The sequence below is a fragment of the Ambystoma mexicanum genome, chromosome 5q (assembly GCF_040938575.1).
Source record: "Ambystoma mexicanum isolate Mex_15411 chromosome 5q, UKY_AmexF1_1, whole genome shotgun sequence".
Lineage (NCBI taxonomy): Eukaryota > Metazoa > Chordata > Amphibia > Caudata > Ambystomatidae > Ambystoma > Ambystoma mexicanum.
The window spans coordinates 216,794,911-216,819,576 of record NC_090933.1 but is presented as its reverse complement, the minus strand read 5'-3'; the positions used below and the strand labels follow the sequence as shown (position 1 = coordinate 216,819,576).

Sequence of the window (24,666 nt, the reverse complement as noted above, 5' to 3'; positions counted from 1 at the left end):
GAGAAAGAGTCCCGCTTACATAAAGCCCATTTCTTGAAACCCCACTCCTAAATGAATGTATGGAGACGAGGCAAAGCAAAGATCTTCAAAAACCCCACCACTTAAAAGAACAAAGCTACATCTAGAGCTAATTCCCCCACGTTATTGACTCCTTTCTAGAGCTCAGTCGCATCCTTTACACCTCTCCTGAAGCATCTGAAAATTTGTGCAGCTTTCTTTTGAACACAAATGAAAAAAAATCTCAGTTAAGCTACGCGTAAACAGTAAAAGTAATTTTAGCAACGCTAACAGGAAAGGCGAATGTAAAGGATACTACGGAATTTGTAACACATCTTACATTAACAACAGGATATCAGCAAACCCCAGCAACAGTGTTTCAACTCCAGAGCATCAAGGTCAGATTGCTTTCTTCTATTTTTGTGACAAACTATGCAGGTCGGTTTTGCCATTATTTCTATTTTGTGTTACAGCTATTTGGGCATGGTTCTTACATGGTTTTCATCAGATTGATTGTGCAGTAAAATTGAGATTTTAAATCAGCATCGCCAATATTACAGCCATCAGACTTGTCGTTTAAGCCTGGGATTTCATAGTCAATGTCAATTTTATTGACCAAGTTATTGTCCTTAGACATAGGTAGATATCTTGAATGGGGGTAAGTTGAGAGGAAATTGCTGGGGGCTGTGTGCCCCGCAAATCCTAGCTACAGCTGAGTGAAAGTGTGGACAAATAACTGAATTGGGTCAACTTTAATATTTCAATTCAAATGTCATTTCCTTTGTGATGGCTGTTGCTATGATTGTATTTTAATGAGGAGATATATCATGTAGGTTTCTCATGCTATCACCAACAAAATCGGTGGCAGACAGGGCAAGTACACCTGAGTGTAGCAAGTTCGTCGGCCAGATCTCTGGGCCCTTGGCTGCCATGTCCACCCCCGAACAAGCAAGTGATACCTACTATCACCCCAGGGCTTCCTCCATGGTGCCAATAGTTTGGGGGACACTTTTTTTGCACAAGTTGCCGTATTCCCATTACAAAAACGACACTCTTAAAATGGTAAGAGGGAGAATAGAAAAGGAACATTGTCCCTTTTCTATTTCCAGCACGTGTGGTCAGGAAACGAAGCCAGAGAACGTGGTGTCTGGTGGCAGGTAAGTGGGGTGGTGGGCAGTGGCGCAACGACAAGTGGGGTGGTTGGGCTTTAGCTCCCTCCCATGACATTTTCACACCATTCACTTCGATTAACATACGAGGTGGTACCTGTATTGTGCTCTCGATGCAGGCTCTCATTGGACTGTCTGAGAAACACTGCAGTGTCCGGGAAAAAGGCGGCGTGCTGGTCTCGATAGCACCAGTTAGATGCATGCTAGGCTCAGAGATATTTACATGTAGTACTACCTATCAGCAGATGGACTTTGTAGTTCGCATTCAATGAACATAGTGAATTGCTATACTGTGCTACTACATAGCGAATGAGCACCTATCACAATGCTCTACAGAATATCTTGAATACAAAATGTAGCACAAAAGACGCAAGTTCATTTATTGGAACGTGGCCATGCTTTAGATGCAATAAAAATCAGAATAGAAATCATAATGAACATGATTTGTAAGTAGGATCATACTAAAACTAAAAGATACAGACAGTAAAATAATTATTTTTGCACTTCCACACATTCACAAGACCTAGAATAAAAATAAAAATGTCATAAAAAAGAGGGGGCATGTTTGGATACTATTACAAACCTGACATTGTAATTATAATACCAGAGACTAAGCGCGGGATCGGGATTCAAACCTGTGTTGCGCTGCATTGTCTTGCTTCCAAGGCGAACGCATTGCGCCTGAGCTATCCCCCCTCACTTTGTCTGAGGAAGCAATGTTAGTGATTTGTGGGGAAGACATACGACACAACATAGTAGTGCCAAAAGGGTAGATGGCATCTCATGTACATTCATTTCTTCTCTACATAAAATGACAACACAGAACAAACAGGGGGAATACAGTAGGAGAGCTCCCGAAAGAAGTAGCTCCTGGAGTCCTGATGAAGGTCATGAAGATTAATAACACTGAGGGACACATGGCATTATGGGGTACCCCCTTACACTAGGCTGAAACGAAGGAGATCCAAATTGTACATCGAAAAACGTTGTTAATGACATTTGTTGGCATTGAGAATTTGAAGCATGCCACATTTAGATAAATTAAGTACCTGTGGTATTACATGCAGACAGACAAAGTGTTTAGAGATGTTTGTATTCCACATCCAGGACTGTCTACGCTATTCAATATATAATTTAAAATAGGCTGCAACCCGCCTGTTATTATTACGTTTTAAAGGTTCAAATTAACAGGGGGGTGAAAGCTCCTCCACCCCATTGAAGAGTGCATCCATTTCCACTTGCCGCCAAGATCTCGGGGGTTTATCACATTTATGGGGTGCATCCAAATTCCTTTTTGGCGCATCCCGTTCCTTTACGAGCCCGTCATCCTTCCCTCCGGGCCCACTTCGGGGTCAGTTTAGTTAGTTTGGTTTGTTCAACGGGCCCATTCCACGACACAATACGAGCTTAGCGACCTATCTTTTTTCAGTACGACCCATATAAATGGGGTTGACCCATATTTATTTATTTATTGGACATTTGTATGGCGCCTATACACAGGCTTTTCCAGGCGCCACAAGACAAGATGGGTGGGGGGGGGGGGGAATCATAAAAATACAACAAAGAACGGTTATATTGGCCTTGCGACAATCCAACCGGGCAAGTGCATGACAAGGTGATAAGTACACGTACAAGGGGGTGTGGAGGTAGAGGGAGAAGTGCAGGAGTGGGGTACTCCCACCAGTGAGGGTGGCAAGTGCTGGTTGGGCCAAGGCAACAAGTGCCGGGGGAAAGAGTGGGGGGGGGATGATTGCAGTGGACAGGGGGACTAAGTTGGGATAGCCCGGGAAGGGAGCCCAAGGGCAAGTGCTGGCAAAGGATGCTGGGAGGCACTGGTCAGGGGTGGTCTGGCCCCAGTATGACTCTGAGAGGACCAGGCCCCAGTTGCAGCAGCAGATGGAGTTTAGCACAGGAGGGGGAGAGGGAAGGAAGAGGAGAAAAGGAAGGTCTTGAGAAGTTGACGGAACTTAAGAAGATCTGGCTCAAGACTGAGGGAGGAGGGATGCTGTTCCAGAGGGAGGCGCCAGCCGAGGAAAGGGATCTAACATTTGACCTGCAGAGTGTTGGAGCCAGAAGACGAAGGAAAATGGCCGGGAGGTATTTCGGGAGAGAAAGCTGGATGTAGAGAGGTCCCAGGACCCAGACAGCCCAGGTCTTGAATTTGATCCTTGCAGTCACCGTGAGCCAGTGGAGATATTTTAGGGCTGAAGAGATGTGGTCTGTGGGCTTGAGGCCAAGGATAAGTCTTGCAGCCCTATTCTGGATTATTCAGAGGGGCAGAGGGAGGAAAGAGGCAGGTTGAGGAAGAGGCTATTGCAGAAGTCAAGCCTAGAGAGAACCGGGGCTCTGGAGACATTAGGCTTCTGGGGGAAGGTGAGGAAAGGCAGAATGCCCCTGAGGAGATGAAGCTGAAAATTGGACTTCTTGGCAAGGTCTGTGATGTGTGGAGAGAAAGAGAGGAGTCAATGATTATCCCAAGCTTTGTTGACTCACAAGTGGGTGAGGGGATGGGACCCAAGGAGTCTGGCCAGATAGTGAATATGGAGGACAGAACAGGACGCAGACAATAAACAGCCAGCAATTACTAAAGTAAAGTGTTTCATTATTATTACCTGTATTTGTATCCATACATTTTTAGGCAATTTAAATTGTGGTGGGGTTGTTAGTACTTGATTGTCAGGGGGGACAGGAGACAGCTCATTCTTACTGCAGTTCTTAAACGTGTGGTTTCAGACGTTAAGGAGAGAGTTAACTGCTTCTAACATTGAAGCTGCACCATAATAGTCTCATTAGAAAGTGTAAAAAAGGTAGATGCCCCCACTCCAGTAAGTTTGCCCTTTCCCCACAGTCTCTGAAGTTAGCCCCTCTCTCAACATTTGAAGGGATAGCCCCCACCTGAAATAATTGTGTAGTTCCGCACATGGCTGTGGGTGTATTCAGGAGTGTTTCTGCAGGGCAGGGGAAAAGTGGTGCCTTGGCCCCGGACCCAGAAGGATGATGAAAGGGGGGGTGAGGGGTGGAAAGGCGTTAGCTGGCCCCAGAGGAACAATAGACGCAGACCGTAGACTCATCATTCACCACCTCGATAACACAATATTACCTGTAGTCGCACCAGGGACATCTGTAGGGCTTCTCCCCAGTATGAACACGCTTGTGCCGTGTAAGGTGGGACTGCGTCGTCGAGGCAAAGTTGCACTCTTCACATTTAAATGGCTTCTCTCCTGCAAAAAGTCAATGGAAAGTGGGCATAATTAGCTTCATCGTTTTGTCAAACGGAAAAGGGGGAAAGCATTACCCTGTACTAACCATGCTAAGACCCTGATGAGGACATCTTAGCGAACGTAAAATAAACAAAGAAAGAAAACTGCTGTTTTGCAGGGCATATATACACTTGCTTCAGTTTGGATTACTAGTCCTGTCACAATTTGAGATGAGAATTGAACAAAAAATGCTCATGTTGGCCAAAAAACTTCTGCTGCTAAAATACCACACACTACTGTTTTATTTTATTTCAAATGTACTGAAAATACATGTTTAATCAATCCTGTGAGATTAATGAAGCCAGCCACTAAAAGCAAGGCAATGTTTTTTTAGTTCACATAGACATAATTACATCATATAATGCAATATTGAAAACTGCAACTTTTGTTCAAAAGGAGTTAGAAGATGCATAAATGGCATCTCTATCTCGGAAGGATCTAAAAATGCCACATCTTTTCGAATGCAATCTTATTCGATAACAACATTGACTCTTTGTTTGTTTAGAGCCTTGAACGTCAGACAAAGCACCCTAAACGTAATGCATTAAGCCACTAGTAGCCAATTGTCGAGGGGAAGCCTGGCAGGTTTGAACAAAAATAAACACAAAGTTTCCAACATTTAGATCATGGGGCTGCCAGCAGAAATAAACAAGCATTGCCAAAGTCAACAGTTTTGGCTTTTCAGTAGGGATGGGATTTGCATTTTCCAGGCACTGACATATCGGTACTACCTGGCCATTAGGTGGCAACAGCCGACAAATGGTTCCAGTGCCTCAGAATATTATGGCCAGCCCTGCCAAATGCCTATTTAGTTCCTATTCAAGAGCCACATCTATTGGCTTTGCCAATGTTTGCTTTTAGAGGAATTCCATGCCAGGAACAGATGCAAGGAGATGCACACTGTTTACATATTATGGGACTAAAGGCACACTTGGTTAGAACAGCTTTATTACATCTTTAGCAGGTTTACAGCTGCCATTAGGCCATTACCTTTCAAAAGGTTGCTTATAAAAATCACAGAACTAGACAAAGATATCTGAGGTGGGTGCGTTTTGGGCTGCAAGGGGCAGGCATTGCGCGGGAATGGAGTTGGGACTAGCATGGTCATAGGTGGTGAATGGGTCGGTAAATAACCATGTATTACTATGTCAGGATTTTACAGTGTATGTGATTAATGAATAGATTTTTTAATGTTTCCTTTTTTTGTTCTTATGTGCTCTACTTGTTAAGGTTAAAACCTGTTGTTAGCCAATAAACAAATAAAAACAATAATAACCAAACAACACCCACAGCATGTGTGGCCTTCCTCAGATCCCCGTCTCTGCTCTCTCCACGTCCAATGACAATAGTTTCAGTTTATAGTCTTTGTTTTCAGTGCCACCTAATTTCCAAAACAAATCTGGTGATGCAAGAGGTGTCATTGAGACGCTGTTACAAAGCAAAGTAGGCTTAGATAGGGAAACACAAGGTCACAGTGAAGAAGGTGTACTGACTCGATTAAGGGCGGCTCCCCTGAATCTAATGAAGCTCGGCCGGTGCTAATGACTTAACTTGTGGAGAAGAGGGACATCGTCTTTCAAGAGGGCATCATTGTTTAAGAGTGTGATAGATAGGGGCAGTGCACTGTTGTCATCAGACTTTAGGCCAAAGTCCAACGCAGGCAACGACACTTGTAGAATATATCGGGTAGGAGTCAGAAATTATCTGCAATGCTTTTGAAAACATATAAACTAAAAGTGACTCATACTGTAAAGGTGTTTCTCTAAACATATGTGCATTTTCTGGAAAAGTTTAAAAAGCAGTTTGGTTGAGTTTGACTCTCTTTACTAACATAGCTTAGATGTGATATTTGTGATATGGTTGGTTGCATACTCCAGGCTGCTTTCTGCATCTCCTCTTTAGATATGTGTAGAAGAGCAGGCTCCCCCCAGCCCCCTCAGATCTTTTTTGATGTGTTATATGACCTGCAAATGGTTGGTTTGCAACCACTTTGTATCTATAATTGAAAAAAGGCAAGAAAATGTATTAGATTTATATATCTTTGTAACTGTGATTATAATGAAGTCTTAGTTACTTACTTGTAACTGTATTTCTCCAGCATTGGTATCTTTAATTGATTCACACATGCTTGGATATTGCTGGTCTTCCGACCGGGAATCCTTGGTGATTTAAAATAATTATTAAAAATTAAATGTATATACATTGTTTACATAGGAAAATGAATGTAGATTGTCCATGATGGCCAATGAGGCATTCAATTGTGTAGTCCCCTCCACCTCACTTTGGTCCTTTATGACCCTAACCAATGAGGTGGCAGGGCTTCAGCTCCGCCCCAGGCAGCCATCTTCAGATTTTTTACCACAGTCTAACAGATAAAGGTAATCCTCCAGCTCTCTGAGCTTTCCTTTTTTCTAATGTTAGCTCTTTTAGATACTATATGGGACTCCGGAGCAAAGATTGTCTACACCCCTGTCCACACCTGCACTTGTCTCGCGACCAGAAAAGAAATACAAAGCCCCAGACACGGCACCACTATGCTCAAGAGGGCATACTAAGCCAGATTCTGTAATTACAGTGGCAGCTAGGAAGAAATTGGTTAAACCTTCATCACCCTTATCAGCCCCACCTGATAAAGAAGGGCATAAATTGGAGGCTATGGGCAGAAAAGTGTCTTCGTCAGCTTCCCTTACCATCAGGGCGGGCAATGCGCTAGCCATGACAGCCCGACTGGACCATGAGCTATGGCTTCGTATCTCTAAGTTATCCAAACACTTACCAGTGGATTTTCAGGAAGAAGCTAGAGCAATCATATAAGACGGTGAAGCTACGTCCGATCATATTTATTTTTTATTTATTTTTGGATTTATAGAGCGCACTGCAGCCTACATGCATCAGGCGCTATGAGGAACGTAACAAGGCTTGATTCAGGATTACAAGAACGCGGCCCAACAGGGTAATGCTTAGTACAAGTTGTATCATTGCATCATACATCTGATGAAAGTTACTTAGATGCACAAACAGAAATACAAACAGATGGTAAAAATGCCCTTTCAAACAAAGTGCCTAGTTTTGATGATATGATAGGTTATTTATAACACGCTTAATACCCAGAGGTTTCTAAGCGCAGACCCGGGAATTGAACCTGTGGTGCTCCGCGTGGTCTTGCTTCCAAGGCGAGCGTGCTGCCCCCGAGTTATCCTCCCAGAGAGTCAATCAACCGAATCTGGGATGGGAGAGTGTTCCAAAAGGTGGCGGTCATAGTAGTGAAGCTGGTACCACCTGCACGCATTCTACTTACCAACTGGTAACGTTCTTTCGACTGGATGTTCCTCCAACGTATTCCACATCTTTGACATGTAATGTCCAAAGCTGTGCACTTCGGAAACTTTTTCGGCAGAGGGTGTCCTGTGTCGATGGCGTGGGGTCAATGTCCCTCGAAGGCCTCCGTCGAGGGCGACGTCACAGGATGTTATAAAATGAGTCGCACGGCACCCATAGCCTTAGTTTAATTTTTGTTCCCTCAGAACGTGTGGCACCAGTCTCATGCCTGCTTGACTACACTTAGCCTTGCAGAAACGGAAGCTGCATTCGCATAGGAAATTCTCCTGAGGGGCAGGCTGGGAGGGTGTTGTGGAATACACTGGAGGAACAACCAGTCGAAAGAACGATACCCGTTGGTAAGTAACTTGTTCTTCAAATGGATTGTATCCTGCAACGTATTCCACATCTTTGACAGACACCCAAAGCAGTACCAGTAAATGGAGGAGGGAAAAGAATTTAGAGTACCCAATTTGATTGCGGAATAAAAAAACGCCTTTCCAAAGGCCATATCCCGAACATGGATTGTATCCAGGGAATAATGTTTAACAAAGGTGTGGATGGAAGCCCATGTAGCGGCATCACAAATATTCCTAATAGGAACACTCCGCTGGAGGGTGGTAGAAGTAGCCACGCCCCTAGTGGAATGAGCTCTCAACCCATCAGGAGGGTCCTTAACCGCCAAGTGGTAACACTCCATAATGGTAAGGATAATCTACCTGGACAAGGTCTGTTTGGTAACAGCCTGGCCCAATCGGTGTCCAGCATATCCTACAAAGAGTTGATTGTCCACTCTGACCCTGGACATCCTAGAAATGTAAAAGCTCAGAGCTCTCATAGGATCCAACCGATGGAGTCGCTCCTATTCCTTACCAGGATGAGGAGGAGGGTAGAAAGATGGAAGAACCACCTTTTGACTCAAATGATATTCATATACTACCTTAGGTAGAAAAGAACGACGTACTCGCAGTACACCCTGTCCTTGTGAAACACAGTAAAGGGTGGCTTAGATAAAATTGCCTAATATTCACTCACTCAGCGAGCGGAAGTAACCGCAACCAAGAACACCGTCCTGAAGGACAGTAATCTCAAAGGACAAGAATGCAAAGGTTCAAACAGAGCACCCATGAGACATTTCAAAACCAAAATCAAATTCCAAACCGGGACCTGGAAAGGGGACGGCGGGAATACATTAGTCAGTCCTTTAAGAAACTGAGAAATCAAAGGAATCTTAAAGTAAGAACATTCTTCAGACGAGTGCTTAAAGATAGACAGCGCCGCTAGGTAACCTTTACTGGTACGCACTTGAAAGCCCCTGTGGGCCAAAGAAAGTAAGAAAGACAAAATCATAGGAATGGAGTACTGGAAAGGATCAACATTGTGATCTCTGCACCAGTCGCAGAATTTACGCCAACAGTACAGGGATTTTGTTGCAAGCCGCCTGGCCGAAAGCAACACCTCCATCACATCATCCGGGAGGTCCCAATCCTTATACCTCAAACTTTCAGATACCACGCGTGAAGGTTGAGTGTCTTGACCTCTGGATGGAGAACCTGAGCCTCCTCGCGGGAGAGTACATCCTCTCGGTAGGGAAGACGGCATTGAGGGCAGATGGACATTTCTAGAAGGTCCGGATACCACGTTCAACTGGCCCAATCCAGAGCAATGAGGATCATGTGGGAACGAAGTTCTGTAACCTCCGCAACACTTGAGGAATGACGGGGACTGGAGGAAACGCATACAGCAGTGGGAATGACCAATCCACCACGAACGCATATCCCAAGGCTCCTCTTGGAGGAAATTCCCTTGAGCAGAATCTCTCGCACCTCTGGTTGACACTGGTGGCGAAGAAATCCACTTGCAGGGGTCCCCAATGGGCGAAGATCTCCTGAAGGACTTCCTAAGCCAACTCCCACTCGTGGGAGACGGTGCTCTGCCTGCTAAGAGCGTCCGCCACCGCATTTTTGTCTCCGGCCAGATGAATGGCCGAGATCGAAATTTCCTGGTGGATGGCCCAGAACCAGAGCTGCATTGCCTCTCTGCACAAAGGAAGTGACCCTACCCCCACTTGGTTTTTGAGGTAATGCATGGCCACTGTGTTGTCCATCATGATCAGGACACTCTTCCCCCGTACAGAGGACAGAAAAGCCTTCAGGGCTAGCCTGATGGCCCTCAGCTCTAACAGACTGATGTGGAGTCTGGACTCCAATGGAAACCAATGACCACTCGCCGTCAAGTTGTTGGCATGAGCGCCCCATCCTGTGAGGGAAGTATCCGTCACTGCCGTCACCTCCGACCACAGTTGCCAAAACTGTTCCCTTCATCACGTTCCCTTCGTTGGCCCACCACAGAAGATCGTGGGAATCCGAGAGTGGAATATGAAAGGGATCTGACATCTTGCCTGAGAACTGTGACCACTGCATCTCGAGAGCCCACGGCAGGGATCTCATCCGCAGCCGGGCCTTTGGCACCAGAAAAATGCAGGATGCCATGAGGCCAAGAAACCTTAAGAATTCGAAAGCCGGGAGACTCTAGGCATATTGAAACTTGCCCACCATCTGCACAATTTGATGAGCCCTTACCTTGGGAGGCAAACACTTCCCCAAGGACGTGTCTAATACAGCCCTGATGTACTGGAGCTTTTGAGAAGGTGTCGGATGCGACTTTAGGGAGAAGCCCAGCCTGTGGAGAGTGCGGAAGGTGATACCGAAATTATCCAATGCTAGCTCAGGAGAGCGGGTCCAGATCAGACAGTCGTCCAGGTAGGGGTAGACATGAATCCCCCCCCTCGCCTGAGGTACACTGCCGTGTACCACCACCACCATTAGCTTGGTGAAGACCCTCGGGCGGAGGTCAAGCCAAATGGCAGGACCCTAAACTGAAAATGAGAGTTGCCAGCCGCAAACCTCAGGCACTTCTTGTGTGCGGGATCAATCGGCAAATGAAAGTAAGCATCCTTGAGGTCCAGAGACACCAACCAATCCTGAAGTTGAAGGGCCTGGAGGACATGAGAAAGAGTGACCATCTTGAACTTGTCTTTCCTGAGAAATTTGTTCAAACATCGCAAGTCCATGATGGGTCTCAATGCCCCGTCTTTCTTTGGGATAAAAAAAATAAGGGGAATACCATCCCTTGTTCCTCTTCGCTACATGCACCAGTTCTATAGCGCCTTTCTCCGGCAGGCTGAAGATTTCCTGTGCAAGGAGTGGATCCGGAAGCTTCAAAGAGTTTCCTCAGTGGATTGTCGTGAGGCCACTGAAGGAAGGAAAGGCAGTAGCAGTGGGCTATGGTATCCAGAACCCACGCATCTGAAGTAATGGCACGCCATTCTTTGAGATGCTGAGACAGTCTGCCCCCAACCGGCAAACCATGGGACATGGCCTCATGACTGCTTGGAAGCGGCTGCGGCAGTGCCTGAAGGCAAAGAAGCAGCTGCCTGAGCGGCTTTGGCACCACGATTTCCCCGACCACCATGGGTACTTTTTCACTGGCCCCATTGACTGGCGGCCCCTCTTGTTCTACCAAAGGAGTAGTAGTACGAAAGGAACCTCCCCTCCACTGCTATCCCCTAGGACGAAAAGGAGGAGGTTGACGGACCGCTGCGCTTAAAGATTTCGGCGCAGCTTTTGAGGTTGCTACCAAACAAATGTGCGCTATCAAAGAGCATGGTCAGAAGACGGGCCTGTACATCCGTAGCAAACCCCGACTTCCGCGACCAAGCAAATCTGCATATATCGGTGCTCGCAGCCATGGATCGGCTAACACTGTCGGCCGTATCCACACCCGACTGAAGGGATTCACACATGGCATGCTTGGCGTCCTGCACGAGAGCAAGGAACCCATCTCTTTCTTCTCCCTCTGGAATATGCTCAGCCGCTAAAGAAACACAATTGCACAGAGTGTGTGAAAACTTTGCAAGGCACACGTGGAGTTGGCCGATTTCAAAGCCATGCCCCCAGCAGAAAATACCTTCCGGGCCCAACCGTCAAAGCGCTTGTCGTCCCTATCCGGAGGGATGGTAGGGTAAGCCGACTGCCACGAGGTGGCTGGAGCCACCTGAACCACCAAACTCTGGGCAGTGGGGTGAATAGATAAATAGCTGGGGTCGCTAACGGAAGGGCGGTATTTCTTGGCCAAAGACTTATTAACAGCCGGAAGAGATTCCGGGGACTGTCAAGCAGCTGCCTCCCTTTTCTGTAAGGTAAGATGAAATGGGAAAACCGGGTCAGAGGACGGACCTTGATCTAAGATATCCGTTATATCATCCTGCACAAAGTCTTCAGGAGGACTGGACCAGCCCAGATACTCGTGCAATGAGCCTCCTGTAAGAAGACTCCGCATGAGACCCAGGCTCAGGTCTACCAAATTCCACTTCCAGGGAAGTGCCCAACCCACTAGCATCATGGAGGGTCTGCCTCAACTCCTCCAAATGACTGTCTCCAGAAAAATATGGAGCTTCATCAAGTTCACCAGGGTCCTCAAACTCAGACCTCTCCTCCTCTTCATAAATGTCAGCCAGAGGGAGTTGAAACCCAGGTCTGGTGACAGAATAGGGCCTGGAGTCCAAACTTGGCCTCACAGTCTTCGCCGTGGCCTTCCTTGGAGGATCCACGATATCCGGGTACTCCAAAGGCAAATTTCAAGAAAAAAATCCCTGAAGGCGCCGATAGCGCCTAAGGCTTCGATGTCGAGAGCGTCGATAACCTCAATGTCCTGATCGCCGAAGGCTTCAGCGTCGACATCGACACAGGTGCCGACCGCGCCATGGGCTGGTACGATGGTAAAGCGTCGACGTCCGAGTCAGACGGACATGGCGCCAACCGAGTTGACGCCGGCATCGAGCCCTCAATAGGTTGCTGCAGTCTCGCTAAGGACGAGGACCGAGACCTAGAGGCACGTCTCTTGCAACTCTTCGAATCCTTGTCCGTACAGGACCTCAAAGGGACCTCAAAGGCTCCTGATGCGAGTCGCGTTGTGGACCTGAGCCCGAAGGCGTGCGAGTCACGGTATGAGACCGATCCTGGCTGGCTTCATGAGAAGGCACGACCGGACCCGCTAACAGATTCTTTAAACGCCGCCCATTTCTCCGGAGTCGAGGACTTTGTTGGGCACGTAACCTTCCTCGAGGCACCCTCTTCCAAAGAGGACGGGGAAGGTGACCGGTGACAGTGCTTCCTAGAGTGCCGGGATGAGAAAGACGAGTGGCGGGAACCACTCCAGGACCGAGATCCCCGGGACTCCTGACGTGGAGAATCGCCCCTCGAGTCATCACTGGAAACCCCTTTGGACTTGGAAGTTCTGGACTGTGGGATGTTTCTACCCATGCATCCAAGCCCTACCATAAAACTGTGCAGTACTGGCATGGAAAACATCATGATGGCCAGAACTCCCCAGAGAGTGCACAGGGAAAACATGAAGAATAGGCTGCCACCCATTTTTGCCTATGTTGTGAGCACAGGAGGGCACTGCCTAAAACCACCATTGGGCTACACACACAGTAGCCTGAAACCATTGGGAATGGCAATGCTGATTGCCAAAAAGCAACTCAGAACTGTGGGGAATTCATTTTCTTAATCCCAAAAATGGTTGCAATACCGGTACTCACCACTATCAGAAAGCCGGCGTTTTAAAACCACCAGACTTTTGTGTAAAACTGAACAGAGGAACCCAAACCAGACCAAGGAAAGACTTGCTAAGAGGTGGATACAATGTAAAACTATATTCTGAAATGACTTGAAGGAAGTAATTATTTAATGTATAGGTAAAAATTGTAAGTTTGATTTAAACTGGGAACTAAAGTGACATTAGCTGAATTCTGCCCGACAACTACCCCCGACAGGAGAAACCTGCTCAGCCACTCTTCCCAGGCCTAGCTGCATCCTGCTTCCCCACCAAAAGGAGTTGACACCTCTCTGATTAGATTAGGGGAGGGGCACCGCAGGAGGTTGAACAAAGCCTTGTCCCGGGCTCCCTGGAAAATGTTATATTGTGGGGGCCGTAAAGTGGCTTCCTCTTGGGAGAAGCGGGAGGAGAAGTGCCTCTGGGAGCCACCCGAGCTGGAGGCGGGGGCAGACAGAAGCTTCCCCCATGTGCTTTGGAACCTAAACCACACCCATCTGGGCCAGAGCATAATTTAAAAAAGATAGATAACTCATAGTGCGGACTTGTCAGAATTATATAAGTAATATCATTATTCTTGTGATTTTTCTGTGCATGTTTTAAGAGGTGTAAGGACCCTGTGGTGTATGCTGGGGGGTTGCTAGCGGAAAATAGGGTCTACCTCCAAATGTCTGCATGTTAAAAATCTGACACTTCATCAATTAATGTCCATACTCCTTCTGCACATGTGTGTAATTTTTGGTAAATGTCCAATATTGGTAAACTAGTCAAAAAGCGCAAAATGTTGTCATTTTTGAATGCAAGCCCCCAGGAAGATCAGAGGCGGACAAGCATGGACCATAAGGAATATATAATGTGTACATGTAATTTCAACTAATTGTGTATCTGGGAAATATGTATTTGAATCAAATATAGATTTGTGGGCAAATTGACCAGGGGAGGATCCTCTGACCCATAAACAGACCTCATCATGATGACAATCCATTTCCTTCCCCCAATCATGGGAGAGGGGAGAATTGGGCCAATGACAAGTAGAGAGGGGCAGGCTCAGTGATGCCACGCACACACCCACTTCCAAAACACATAAAAAGAGACTGCTGGGACAGGTAGAGGATTCAATTCCATTTTCTGCGGGACGCTCTGCCGGGAGACTCCAGACTTCACATCCATCAATCTTCAGAGACCAGAAATTTACTTCAGAACTTAAAGCAAGGGCCTAAACCCACAAACTGAGAACGCTTCTCAGCAGGCCTCAGCATCCTTAAAATCATTTGCAACTATTCCACAGCCGGGCGAGCTGTCTGAATTCTTTTGACAAGAACTTTTGCCAGTACCCAGAAAGCAGTGTTACATCCAGAATCCACTTGATCTGGACCGGAAAGCAGAGCAGTATCCAGAACCAGAGGCCGCTGTATCCAGAGAGGCTAGACCAGCAGAGCAGAGGTGACCCAGACCACTGTGAGCAGAACCAGATATCCGGATCGCTGTGAGCAGAACCGGTGCCTGATTGACCCGCCGAGCAGACAGAACCACCGCCGGACGTGTTGACCAGATCTGTGACGAGGCCTAGTTCAAATTTATATTGTGAGTACCTAGCAGAACTGTGCAGAACCAATCTCTTAGTTAACATAATCTAATTCAAGCTATTTTAACCTAAGTAGAACTGCCTCCTAGAAATCGTGTCATCTGTCATTTTTAAAGCTGCACAACTGTCACCTGTCAATTCTGCAGCTGCAAGCTGTCACCAGTCATTTTGAGTTTTACTTTAAATCCGAAAATCTACCTTTATTAAATTGTCCGTATCTCTGGAACCGTTTGGGCTAGGACCGAAATTTAACTTTCATTTTAAATTTTGATTATAGGCTTTCCAACGAACCTAAAACCGACTTCCTACTCCCTATACTTTTTCCGCAATCGCGATTTACGCACTTGCGAAATTTATCACGATTTGCGATTTTGGCTCAATTTCTCCACTTGTCAAAATAGCAGCTCCATTCTTTCCTTTGTTAAAATCCGTTTGCAACCTGGTAATAACTCATAGAGCATTGCTAAAGTGAGCCTGAACTAATACCAACAAGCATCTCTCACTCACCCTGAATCTCTAGAGGGAATTAAAATCAGTTAGCACATTTCCCCATCCGTTGCCATCACATTTAAAAGCATTTTGGGCCTGTGTTTCAAACTTCTACCTGTTTCCTCTAAGCTTGTTTGGGGGGGGGGGGGGGACTGAATTTCGTATTGTATTTGATTGCATTCCTGAGAACTGTGTGTTCCTCTTTCCATCTCCTTCCATTTCTTACATTGCATAGGGGGGGGGGGGTGAATTGCCAGAGAAAAAGTGATTACATTGTTGTTGGTTGAAATCGTATCAAGTTTATTTGCTGTACTGCATTTTATTCCACCTTGCATTTCCTTGAAACCATAAAAAATTTTCAGCTACCTCATCCTCTATACTACTCCTAAGTAATCAAGTGTACCACTGTAACATTACCCATTGTGGATCCACATCATATGTCTCAGTGTACTATCAGATATTAATTTATTATAAAAGTGTGATATATATATATGTTTAATTTTTCAAATAAACCTTTTAATTTGCAAAACAAACCTACTTCTTGGCTCAGTGGGGTCAGGGGGATTCTAAGAGAGGGGTGTTATATAAGGGTTGTCATCCAGAGTACATGAACTGGACCTAAGAATATATCAATAAGGGTTCCCCTCAGCATCCCAGACTAGGCATTGACTTAGCTGTAGTGTTGAAGTGAAGCCACTTAACAGGCTTAGAGCCCCTACCTACACCTGGAGCTTCCCCTTCCGCTCCCGCAAGCCCTTGACAGTCAGCGACTGGTATTTTGAGCAGTCGTCGGTGTCGTGCGACTCGCCCATGCACCACAAACAAATGCGGTGGGGGTCAGTGAGCGACATTTTCGACTTGCAGTCCTGGTAGGTCTTGAAGCCAGACCTCAAAGTCGGAGGGGTCGAATAGAAAGACTTTGTAATATAATGAACACACGAGGCGCGCCGAGTCTCATGAAGTGAACATGTTCACGGAAAAAATGGAACTGAGGCTAGGGGCGCTGTGCGTCCTATTTATAACATCCTGTGACGTCGCCCTCGACGGAGGCCTTCGAGGGACATTGACCCGACGCCATCGACGCAGATGCCCTCTGCCGAAAAAGTTTCCGAAGTGCACAGCTGCGGACATTACATGTCAAAGATGTGGAATACGTTGGAGGACACAATCCATTCGAATAGACCATTCTAGAAGGTCTAGATGGCGTGTGTCTGATAATCCTTTGAGCTAGATAAGGGGGAGCCAAGCCTTGGAGACATTTATGTGTCAAGGCGAGGGTTTTGAAAACAATCCTTTCCTTGACAGGGAGCCAAGTATACCTGCCTTCTGACTCCAAGATATGGCCCCTTCACGAAATGCCTGTTGCGGCCCTCAAGGTGTTGTTCTGAGCTAGTTGAAGTTTGGCCAGATTCTTGCAGGAGGTCACTACAAAGAGGGCATTACAGTAGTCCAACCTAGACCCCATAATCGCCCTAGCAATATTGAGGCAATTCTGTTGGGAAGAGGAAGGGTCTAGCAGCGTTAAGCAATTTGGAGTGATACGCTGAGGAAGATGCAATAGCATTAACCTATGTATCCATGGTCATGTTGGGTTCAAGATACACGCCCAGTGTCTTGACGACTTGTGAGACAGCGATGAGGATGTTATCAACGGTGAAGGAGCAGTATTCCTTGTCCAATTTACCCAAGGTGGAGGGGGAACCAATTAGCAGAAGTGAGGTTTTCTCACTGTTGAGACATAACCAGTGTTCTGCCATTCAGGATTGGATCGTTGAGTAGATGGAATTGAGGGTGTTCAGGTACCGACAGATAATCAGACAGATAATCACCCGAAAGCGGGATGAGCATCTGAGTGTCATCTGCATAGTTAGAGTACGAGATGCCCAGGGCGCCCAAGATTTTGAACAGGGGCCTTTTGAAGAGGTTGTAGAGGGTGGGAGCTATGCAAGAACCCTGTGGGACCCCACATTTAAGGAGACTAGGGTTAGCACATGAGGATTCAGAGAAAACTTTCATCACTCTGTCCTGTAGGAACAAAGTTATCCATGCACATGCCCTCGGGGAGAAATTGTTGAACAGAAAAGAAAAGGGGAATCCATGCTAATTGAAATTGTCTGCGGAGGAGAGATGATGGCAGAGGGGCTTTTGATCCACCAAATCAAAGGCAGCAGAAAGGTCTAAGAGAAGGAGGAGCGCAGGTTTGCCTGTGTCTCTGAGGACATCCATTTGATTTTTTAGGTCAAGCAGTGCTATTTCGGTGCCATGTCGTGGCCGGAACCCAGACTGCCGTAGACCAAGAAGGTGGTTGTCTTCAAGGAATTTTTGGACTTGCATATGATTGACACAGCGGAAGACGTAGCAGAATCAGGTTTTCAGCAAATGGCCCATGGTACGGTCCTGAGAAGGCAAGACTGGATGTCCAGGAACTCACTATAACATCTCCTGTGGAGGTAATTATACATCAAAGAATCAAAACATTCACTCCAAACCAGTCACTATTTGGTACTGTAATGTTATCAGTAATCAGCCTTCACGAACCACTTATACTGTGAAGAAGAACAACTGGAACTGGAAAACCACAAAGAGTAATCAGTGGTTGGCAGCCAACCACACTGAGACAAAGAAGATAGAGAGAAGCATGACAAATGCACCATGGAAAGAGACCAAGGACTGTGGGCCTTGCTGGGGAGGGCCCAACACTTCCTTATTGAAACCAAGGAAGGACCAATGGAAAGGGATCTTGTCTCAGAGGTCCAGAAGATTCGAATCTGAGCTGAGGAACCAGTCAGTGAACGCAAAGCTGCCTGTAATAGAGCGGGCGGTCCAGACCGAGAAGAGAGAGAGGCATTCAGGAAGCAGAAGGTGAAACCGAATATCTGAGGAAAGCCTGGAGGCAGTGGTGTGGCCCAGACAGGGTGGACTGAGCGGTCCGTGTACAGAGCTGAGAACGTACCAGGGACAACTCAGCAGAGCCGCAGGAGTAAGAAGAAAGAAGAGGAAGTCTACACACGTTAAGTCAGATGACAAACCTAACCCCGCGGGAAGAACCAGTGATGCCTATCCCGTATGAAAGACGTAACGGAAATGGCAGGAGACCCAGGTGGGGGAAGTGGCACAAATTGAATCAAGATTACCAAGGGAGCTGCTCTCATACTCATCCCAGTACGAGTGAATGTGGGAAGATTAACAAAGATTACCAAGGGACCAATCATACTTGTCCCAGTACCTGAGAAGGGTGTGAAGTTAGTAAAGATTACCAAAGGACCACTCCTACTCATCAGAGTACCAGTGAATGGTGGAAGATTAGAGAGTGACCAATCATACTTGTCCTAGTACAAGTGAATGGTGTAAAGTGAACAAAGGCTACCAAACAAGTAACCATACCCACCCCAGTGATAGTCAAAATTGGGAGGAGAAAGGAAAGCCTCAAGAAAAACAGTGATGCAAGATATAAAATATACAAAACATTCAGAGAGAGAATTGGAAAGGGACCAGTGGTCCACAGATACTGGAATAATTGTGAATTGTAAGTGAAACTAAACCCACAGTACAGAGAAGGATCCCAAGTACTTCGGATATTGACAAGGAACAGAGAGACATTTACTGGTTTGGAGAAGAGCCAAGAACAGGGTCTCTGCCTACAGTAATTTGGACTTAAACAAGGAACTGTGCCAGTAGTAGTAAAGGGGAAGCCCTGGAGGGATAAGAGCCCCTTTGAAGAATTAGAGCAACTTGTTCAAAGAATCACCAAATGCCAAAGACATGCTGGGGATATAAAAGCCTGTCCAAGAGAAGTGGGTAATTCCCCTGGACCCCTCTTTTCTTTGGGCCTTTCCGAACAGTGGTAGGGACAGAGTAGGGTAGTTTGGGACAGAGGCTAGTTTCTTACTTTGGACAATCACTGATGATCAGCACCCTAGAAAGATTTGTGTTAGGTAGGGAAAACACCATACTATTAGGGATAGTGAGTCCTTTTTTATTTATTATTTAAATATAGCTAATTGTAGAAATGCCACCAGTGACTGTCTCCCCCTTCTGACCTAGCATAAAATCCATCTGCTTTTATTCTTCAAAGACAAAAGTGTAGAGCATTTTTACGTATGCACATGCTAGGTATTAAATATGCATATCTATTTTTTAAATATAAGAACTGTGATTTGATTGGTTAAAACAACTCTTTGATTGGCTGGGCAGGATTCCTCAATACTTGTGGATGCTCCACACTACAAAATGTGGGACTTTTGATTGAAGTGCCCTTAACCATTTTTCAAAATGGTATTATTCGATCTGTCGATTTGAAGCAGTTCCTAGGACATAAAAAGTAAAAGTCACTCACTGTAGTGTCTACTGTATTCCTAGTCCAAAGTCCCACTTCCTTGATCTCGATGCCAGTGTCTGCAAAGCGGGGATGGGAACGGAGCCATAGCAAGCCCAAGCATGCATCCTCTTTAGAGGTTTATAGAGAGCAGGCCACAAGTACATAGCGCAAACATGCCCTGAACCCTGTCTCTTGTTCTCCTTCCCTAATTCCATTTCTCCACATCAGACGGGTAGACTCCTGACACAGCCATCTTTACTTTTTCTTTTTTATTTAGCTGCTTCTCTGCAGTAACTTGAATTTTATTTTCATCACTTCTTCCCTCGCTCCCACCTGTTTTATGGCAGTTAACGCAGGATTTTATGTGTCACAGGTCGTTCCCGGGGGAGGACCCACGCTCTTTGTTTAGAGTTTTTGGGCCCTGTGGTAGGTCAGAAGGAGGACACAGTCTCTGATTAGACATTACACTTGTAAGTTTATTAATGAAAAGGAATAATGCCTAGCTTTTCCTATACTACAAGCGTCCCTACCTAATTAAACTAGCTAAGGTGCTCATCAGTCATCAGTGAATGTCTAGAAATTAAACTGTCCACCGTCCAACTATAAGCCTGTCTATCCGTACCACCATCTCAATAACGTAAAGTCAAGAGAAGGTCTCCCTTCTCCTGAGGTTTGTTGGTCTCTCACCAACTTCTCAATAGTTGATCTTCGGAAGTCTCTGGTGCCTGCTTTTATCAAGTTTGTACAGTTCATTCACTGTTGTATTGGGCTTTTGTTTTCCTCTACAAAGTGTTATCCTCTCCTCTTCCCCATGTAAATCTATCCAACAAGTATCTTTTCCTTCTGGACTAATTCTAAACAGTTCACAATCTTTGCTTTCTTTCTGTTCTTTACCTTAAAATATATTATATCCACCTTCTTCTCGGGCATCTCTCATCACTTGGCTCTCTTGGCCTTGACTGATCCGAATTTGATCACTCCCAGAATATTTCTCATTCACTCCTCTTTGTACTGGTTTTACAATATATTTCTCTTGACTGTGACAAGTAGGAGCATTCCAATAATGATTCTCATTCACCTACGTCAGCAGGAGCAAGCCTTTTGTTCCTTCTTCTCGGTCTCCTGAGGATTTTCTTTTCCTCCCCACGTCCTCTTCTTCGTCGCACACCCTGTGAGTAACAGCCCGCAGCCCACGTTACCAGCAGGGTGGGCCCAGCCACAGAGGGTCATATCGCCATTAACACCAGTGTAGATCACTGCACGAATGCTAATGGTTTTCTTTTACTTTGAATTAATGAAAGATAAACGTATCTTTTTACTCGCGGCCGACGCTGAGCTGCCTTCAAACCAGGAAGTCTGTCTTCAATGTTGATTAAGAGGGCACTGCCTGGCTGAAGGCAGTGCAGTGAGGAAAAGGTACATTTTTCTTTTAATATTTAAAAGAAAACCATTATCACACATGCAGTGATCTGCACAGGTGCTAATGGGAAGGGGGAGCGGCAAGCAGAGAAGGGAAGCGTCCCACACTAACAAAAGTGTTCTGAATGCAGGCTTACCTTTGTGAATATAGCCAGCGTGCCAAGCATTTTCATTAGGTCTGGACCCTCCCAGGGTGCTAATTGGAATTATGAAGGCATCATGAAGTAAGACACAGACAACAGATTCAAATATATAATGAAAAGTTTTATTTTACTTAAATGTCAGGATGGAGTAAGGCCTAACCTGCCCTATGCTAAGGTGGGACTTCGCTACCTGAAGAAAACGAAGGATAGTCTGTCATTAAGTTCAACTCAAAAGTCTGTGTGTCCAGAACCTATACTTGCCCTCGCAGCTAATTGTATACAATGTGTAGGGATGTCAGCAGCAAAATAAATGGTGTTCCAAATAAAGTTCTGAGTTCCTTCCAGTTCTTGGCTTGTAATCGGCTCCCCTTCCCCAGGTTCAGAACAGTTCAAAAAGCCTCTGGGTTCCTTTCCCCAATATTTCAACTTAGTTCACAAGGTCTCGTTTTCCCTTTCCATGGTGGCCATCGGGAGTGGACGTGCTGGGAACACGACCGGGTAACAACCCATCGAGAGCCAATCAGAATGTGTTTTGCATTCGGCTTGACTCTCGCCGGGAACTAAGTTTCATTAACTTTATGAACTGGCACACAATGTATTTAGTTATACGGAAAAAACATCCTTCTGTAAAGTGATGGTTTCCTTCAGTGCGATATTCAGAATTGTGCAAATTCATTGCTTAAATATTGTTTTCTATTCAGCATTCAAGAATGTTTAAAGACTTTAAAGTAAGTAATTCTGTTATAACTTTCAATTCGATTTGAGCTGTAATCTGTCTTTGTAATGAGTCTTTAAAAATGGGCCCGTTAAGAGACTTTCAACAACGTGTTTATGTCTGCAAGCAACTACTCCATAACAAAGTATTCAGGTAAATTCCCAAATTTACATGTCTTATTGTGCACTGGTTTACAAGGATTCCACTCGCAGGCCTTTGATATTGTGCGACCATTCACACGAACACTCCAATACAAAATATCCTTGCGTGTATTTTCAAACATTCGCACACTGGGTTTCTGTTTGTATATAAACTCACTGGTTGCTTTGATGCAAGTTCCTACAGTGCAGATCTCCTCGCCTTCTGGTCTTTGCTTCAGGGTTCCACCAGATGCCCCTCAGGCAACTCCTGGGTTGGCTTCTGGCCCCAGGAGAACGAGCACCTTCAACAATGCAAAAAGGGGCAGCCTTCCAGCACGGTTCCCCTTTCCCGCTTCCTTTGGTTCCACAGAGCCCCAGGCTCCCGGGCCGCTCTTCCCTGAACCAAAAGTGCGCTCCACACGGACAGCTCATCGCTGTTCTTCTTGACCCCTCTGCTGCTGCAATTTCACCACCACTGCTCCTCGCACCACTCCTCCTCTCTCTCATTTTGTGGGGCTTTTTATACAAGTGCAGCCCTTTAACAGCTGCAGGTGCGAATTCAAGATTATCCCTGCCTCACCACCATGAAGGGGACATGCCTGATCTCTACTGCTCTCAGCAGGCCTCTTCTTTGGCCCAATACTTAGGTCGTGAAAATAACTTGTCTTCACTGCTCCCAGTTGTTTCTTCCTCATCTCAGTACTTTTTGTAGTCTTGTATGAAGAATTCAAGGGAGTTGGTTTGTAATACTCCATGAAGTCGGGAGAAGGGTTGGTTTGGACATTATTAGGAAAAGGGGGTTAGCATCTCTCTCCAAAGGGCATCCCACTCCCAGTTCACAAAGACTATCAACCCAGGTGATCTTCCCTTGCTTGACTACCCCCAGAGCCTGCATCCAAGAGTGATGGACTTTCCCTGGCCACCTGCACAGAGGATCCATGGGGAATAGGAGTAAGAACACCCTCACGTTTCTCACAGCTCACTATGTCTTTTAGTCAGTTCAGCATTCAACATTACTTGCTTCAACTTTCAAAAGTGCTCATAATAGACTGCAGCTTGTTCGGTATTCAAAGACACTTGTTTTGCCATTCCAATGTGCATATAACACCTTTCAGTTAGTTCAGCATTCTAACATGCTAGTTTCCAGTCCCCAGAGCGCCCTGGTACAAGTGCTCCCTTCTTTTCACTCACTGGTTGTATACAGCAGCTCCTTCAGGTTTCTCCGCTCTGCTTTCCGGCTTCTACTTGCTCTGCTTCTCTCTCGAGGGAGCAACAGCGAGCAGCGCTCGCCCTCCTGAAATTCTGCAAGTAGCTCCGCTCTCCCCCAGCAGCAGCTTCTGAGAGCACCATCACTCACTCTCTTGGAGTTCTGCCTTCAGCGCCCTGCAGCTCCTGCAGTAAGATCCTAGACCCTCTCACTGCCAGCCTTGCCCCAGCGTCTCTTTCTCACTCCTGCTTGGTATGGCTTCTCGCAACCCTGCTCCTCCCCAGCGCGCTCCGATTTTCCAGCCCGCTTCCTTTTCCTTCTCTCCAGGCCATCTCTGACTCCGTGCTGGGCGGTCACCTTTTTTGTACACCTGGAACTTGTTAGATGACCGCAGGTGTAATTCACTGACTTGAATTGCCTGACCCTGGTGAAACCTATTAGCTGGACATGCCTGGCTATTCCAACTGAAGTCCTCAAAAGCCCTCTTCCGCCATTTCAGAACCAAACTGGTGTTTGGGGAGGTCTGAATAAATGGGGGTGTGCACAACTACTTATTGTTTCCTCCTTATCCCAGTATTAAGGTGATATATCTGTGGGACATTTTGGGCAGAAGAAAGGGAAAAAGACCGATAGCCTACAAAGGCTTGGGGAATAGAGGGTTCATTTTCGATAGGGAAAGGGGGATACCATGCCTCACCTAAGAACGTTCTCTATACACTCCCCAAGTCCCCTCCACCCAGGTAATCCTCTCTCACATATTCACCCCCAGGGTCGGGATCCAAAAGCGATGGCCTTTCCCTGGCCACCTGAGAAGAGGATCCAGGTGGAGAATAAGTGAGGATGCCCTCAGATTCCTCCCAGAATTTAAAGAGATATCTTCTATTTCCTGTTGGCAATAACACATACTGTCTTCTCTTCGCACATATTTTCACCATCAAGGTTTGACAATGTTACTTTAGAATGCCTACTACGGAGTTCCTCACCAAGTCTTGTACCCAAAGGGGGAGACTTGCATCTACCCCTAGCGAGGGTATTGCGGAGAGGGCACACCTCCCTAGCCTTACTGAGGGGAGGGGCTATCCCAAAGGGAGAAGGGATGAATTCCCACGATTCGTCGCAGCCCGCTTCATCGCTGGGACGCCTGTGTGATCTGTGACTCACTTTCTTTTAAATACCTCTGGAGTTGACCAACATGGTGGGAGAACATCTTTTGAATGAAGGCTCTTGATCACCTTAAGGACTAAATCAAGTCAAATAGGATGAATACAGCTCTTAACTTTGGCGCCC

General features: G+C 46.2%; 1 protein-coding gene across 2 annotated transcripts in view; it reads right to left on the bottom strand.

Moving 5' to 3' along the window:
• Window positions 1–24,666, bottom strand: part of ZNF407 (zinc finger protein 407) — a 2,669,902-nt gene that overhangs the window by 675,359 nt on the left and 1,969,877 nt on the right. For both annotated transcript variants that reach the window (XM_069620736.1, XM_069620737.1), the window contains exon 8: window positions 4,267–4,387. In XM_069620736.1, coding sequence (XP_069476837.1) covers window positions 4,267–4,387 — 121 coding nt within the window. The remainder of the gene's footprint in view (window positions 1–4,266; window positions 4,388–24,666) is intronic.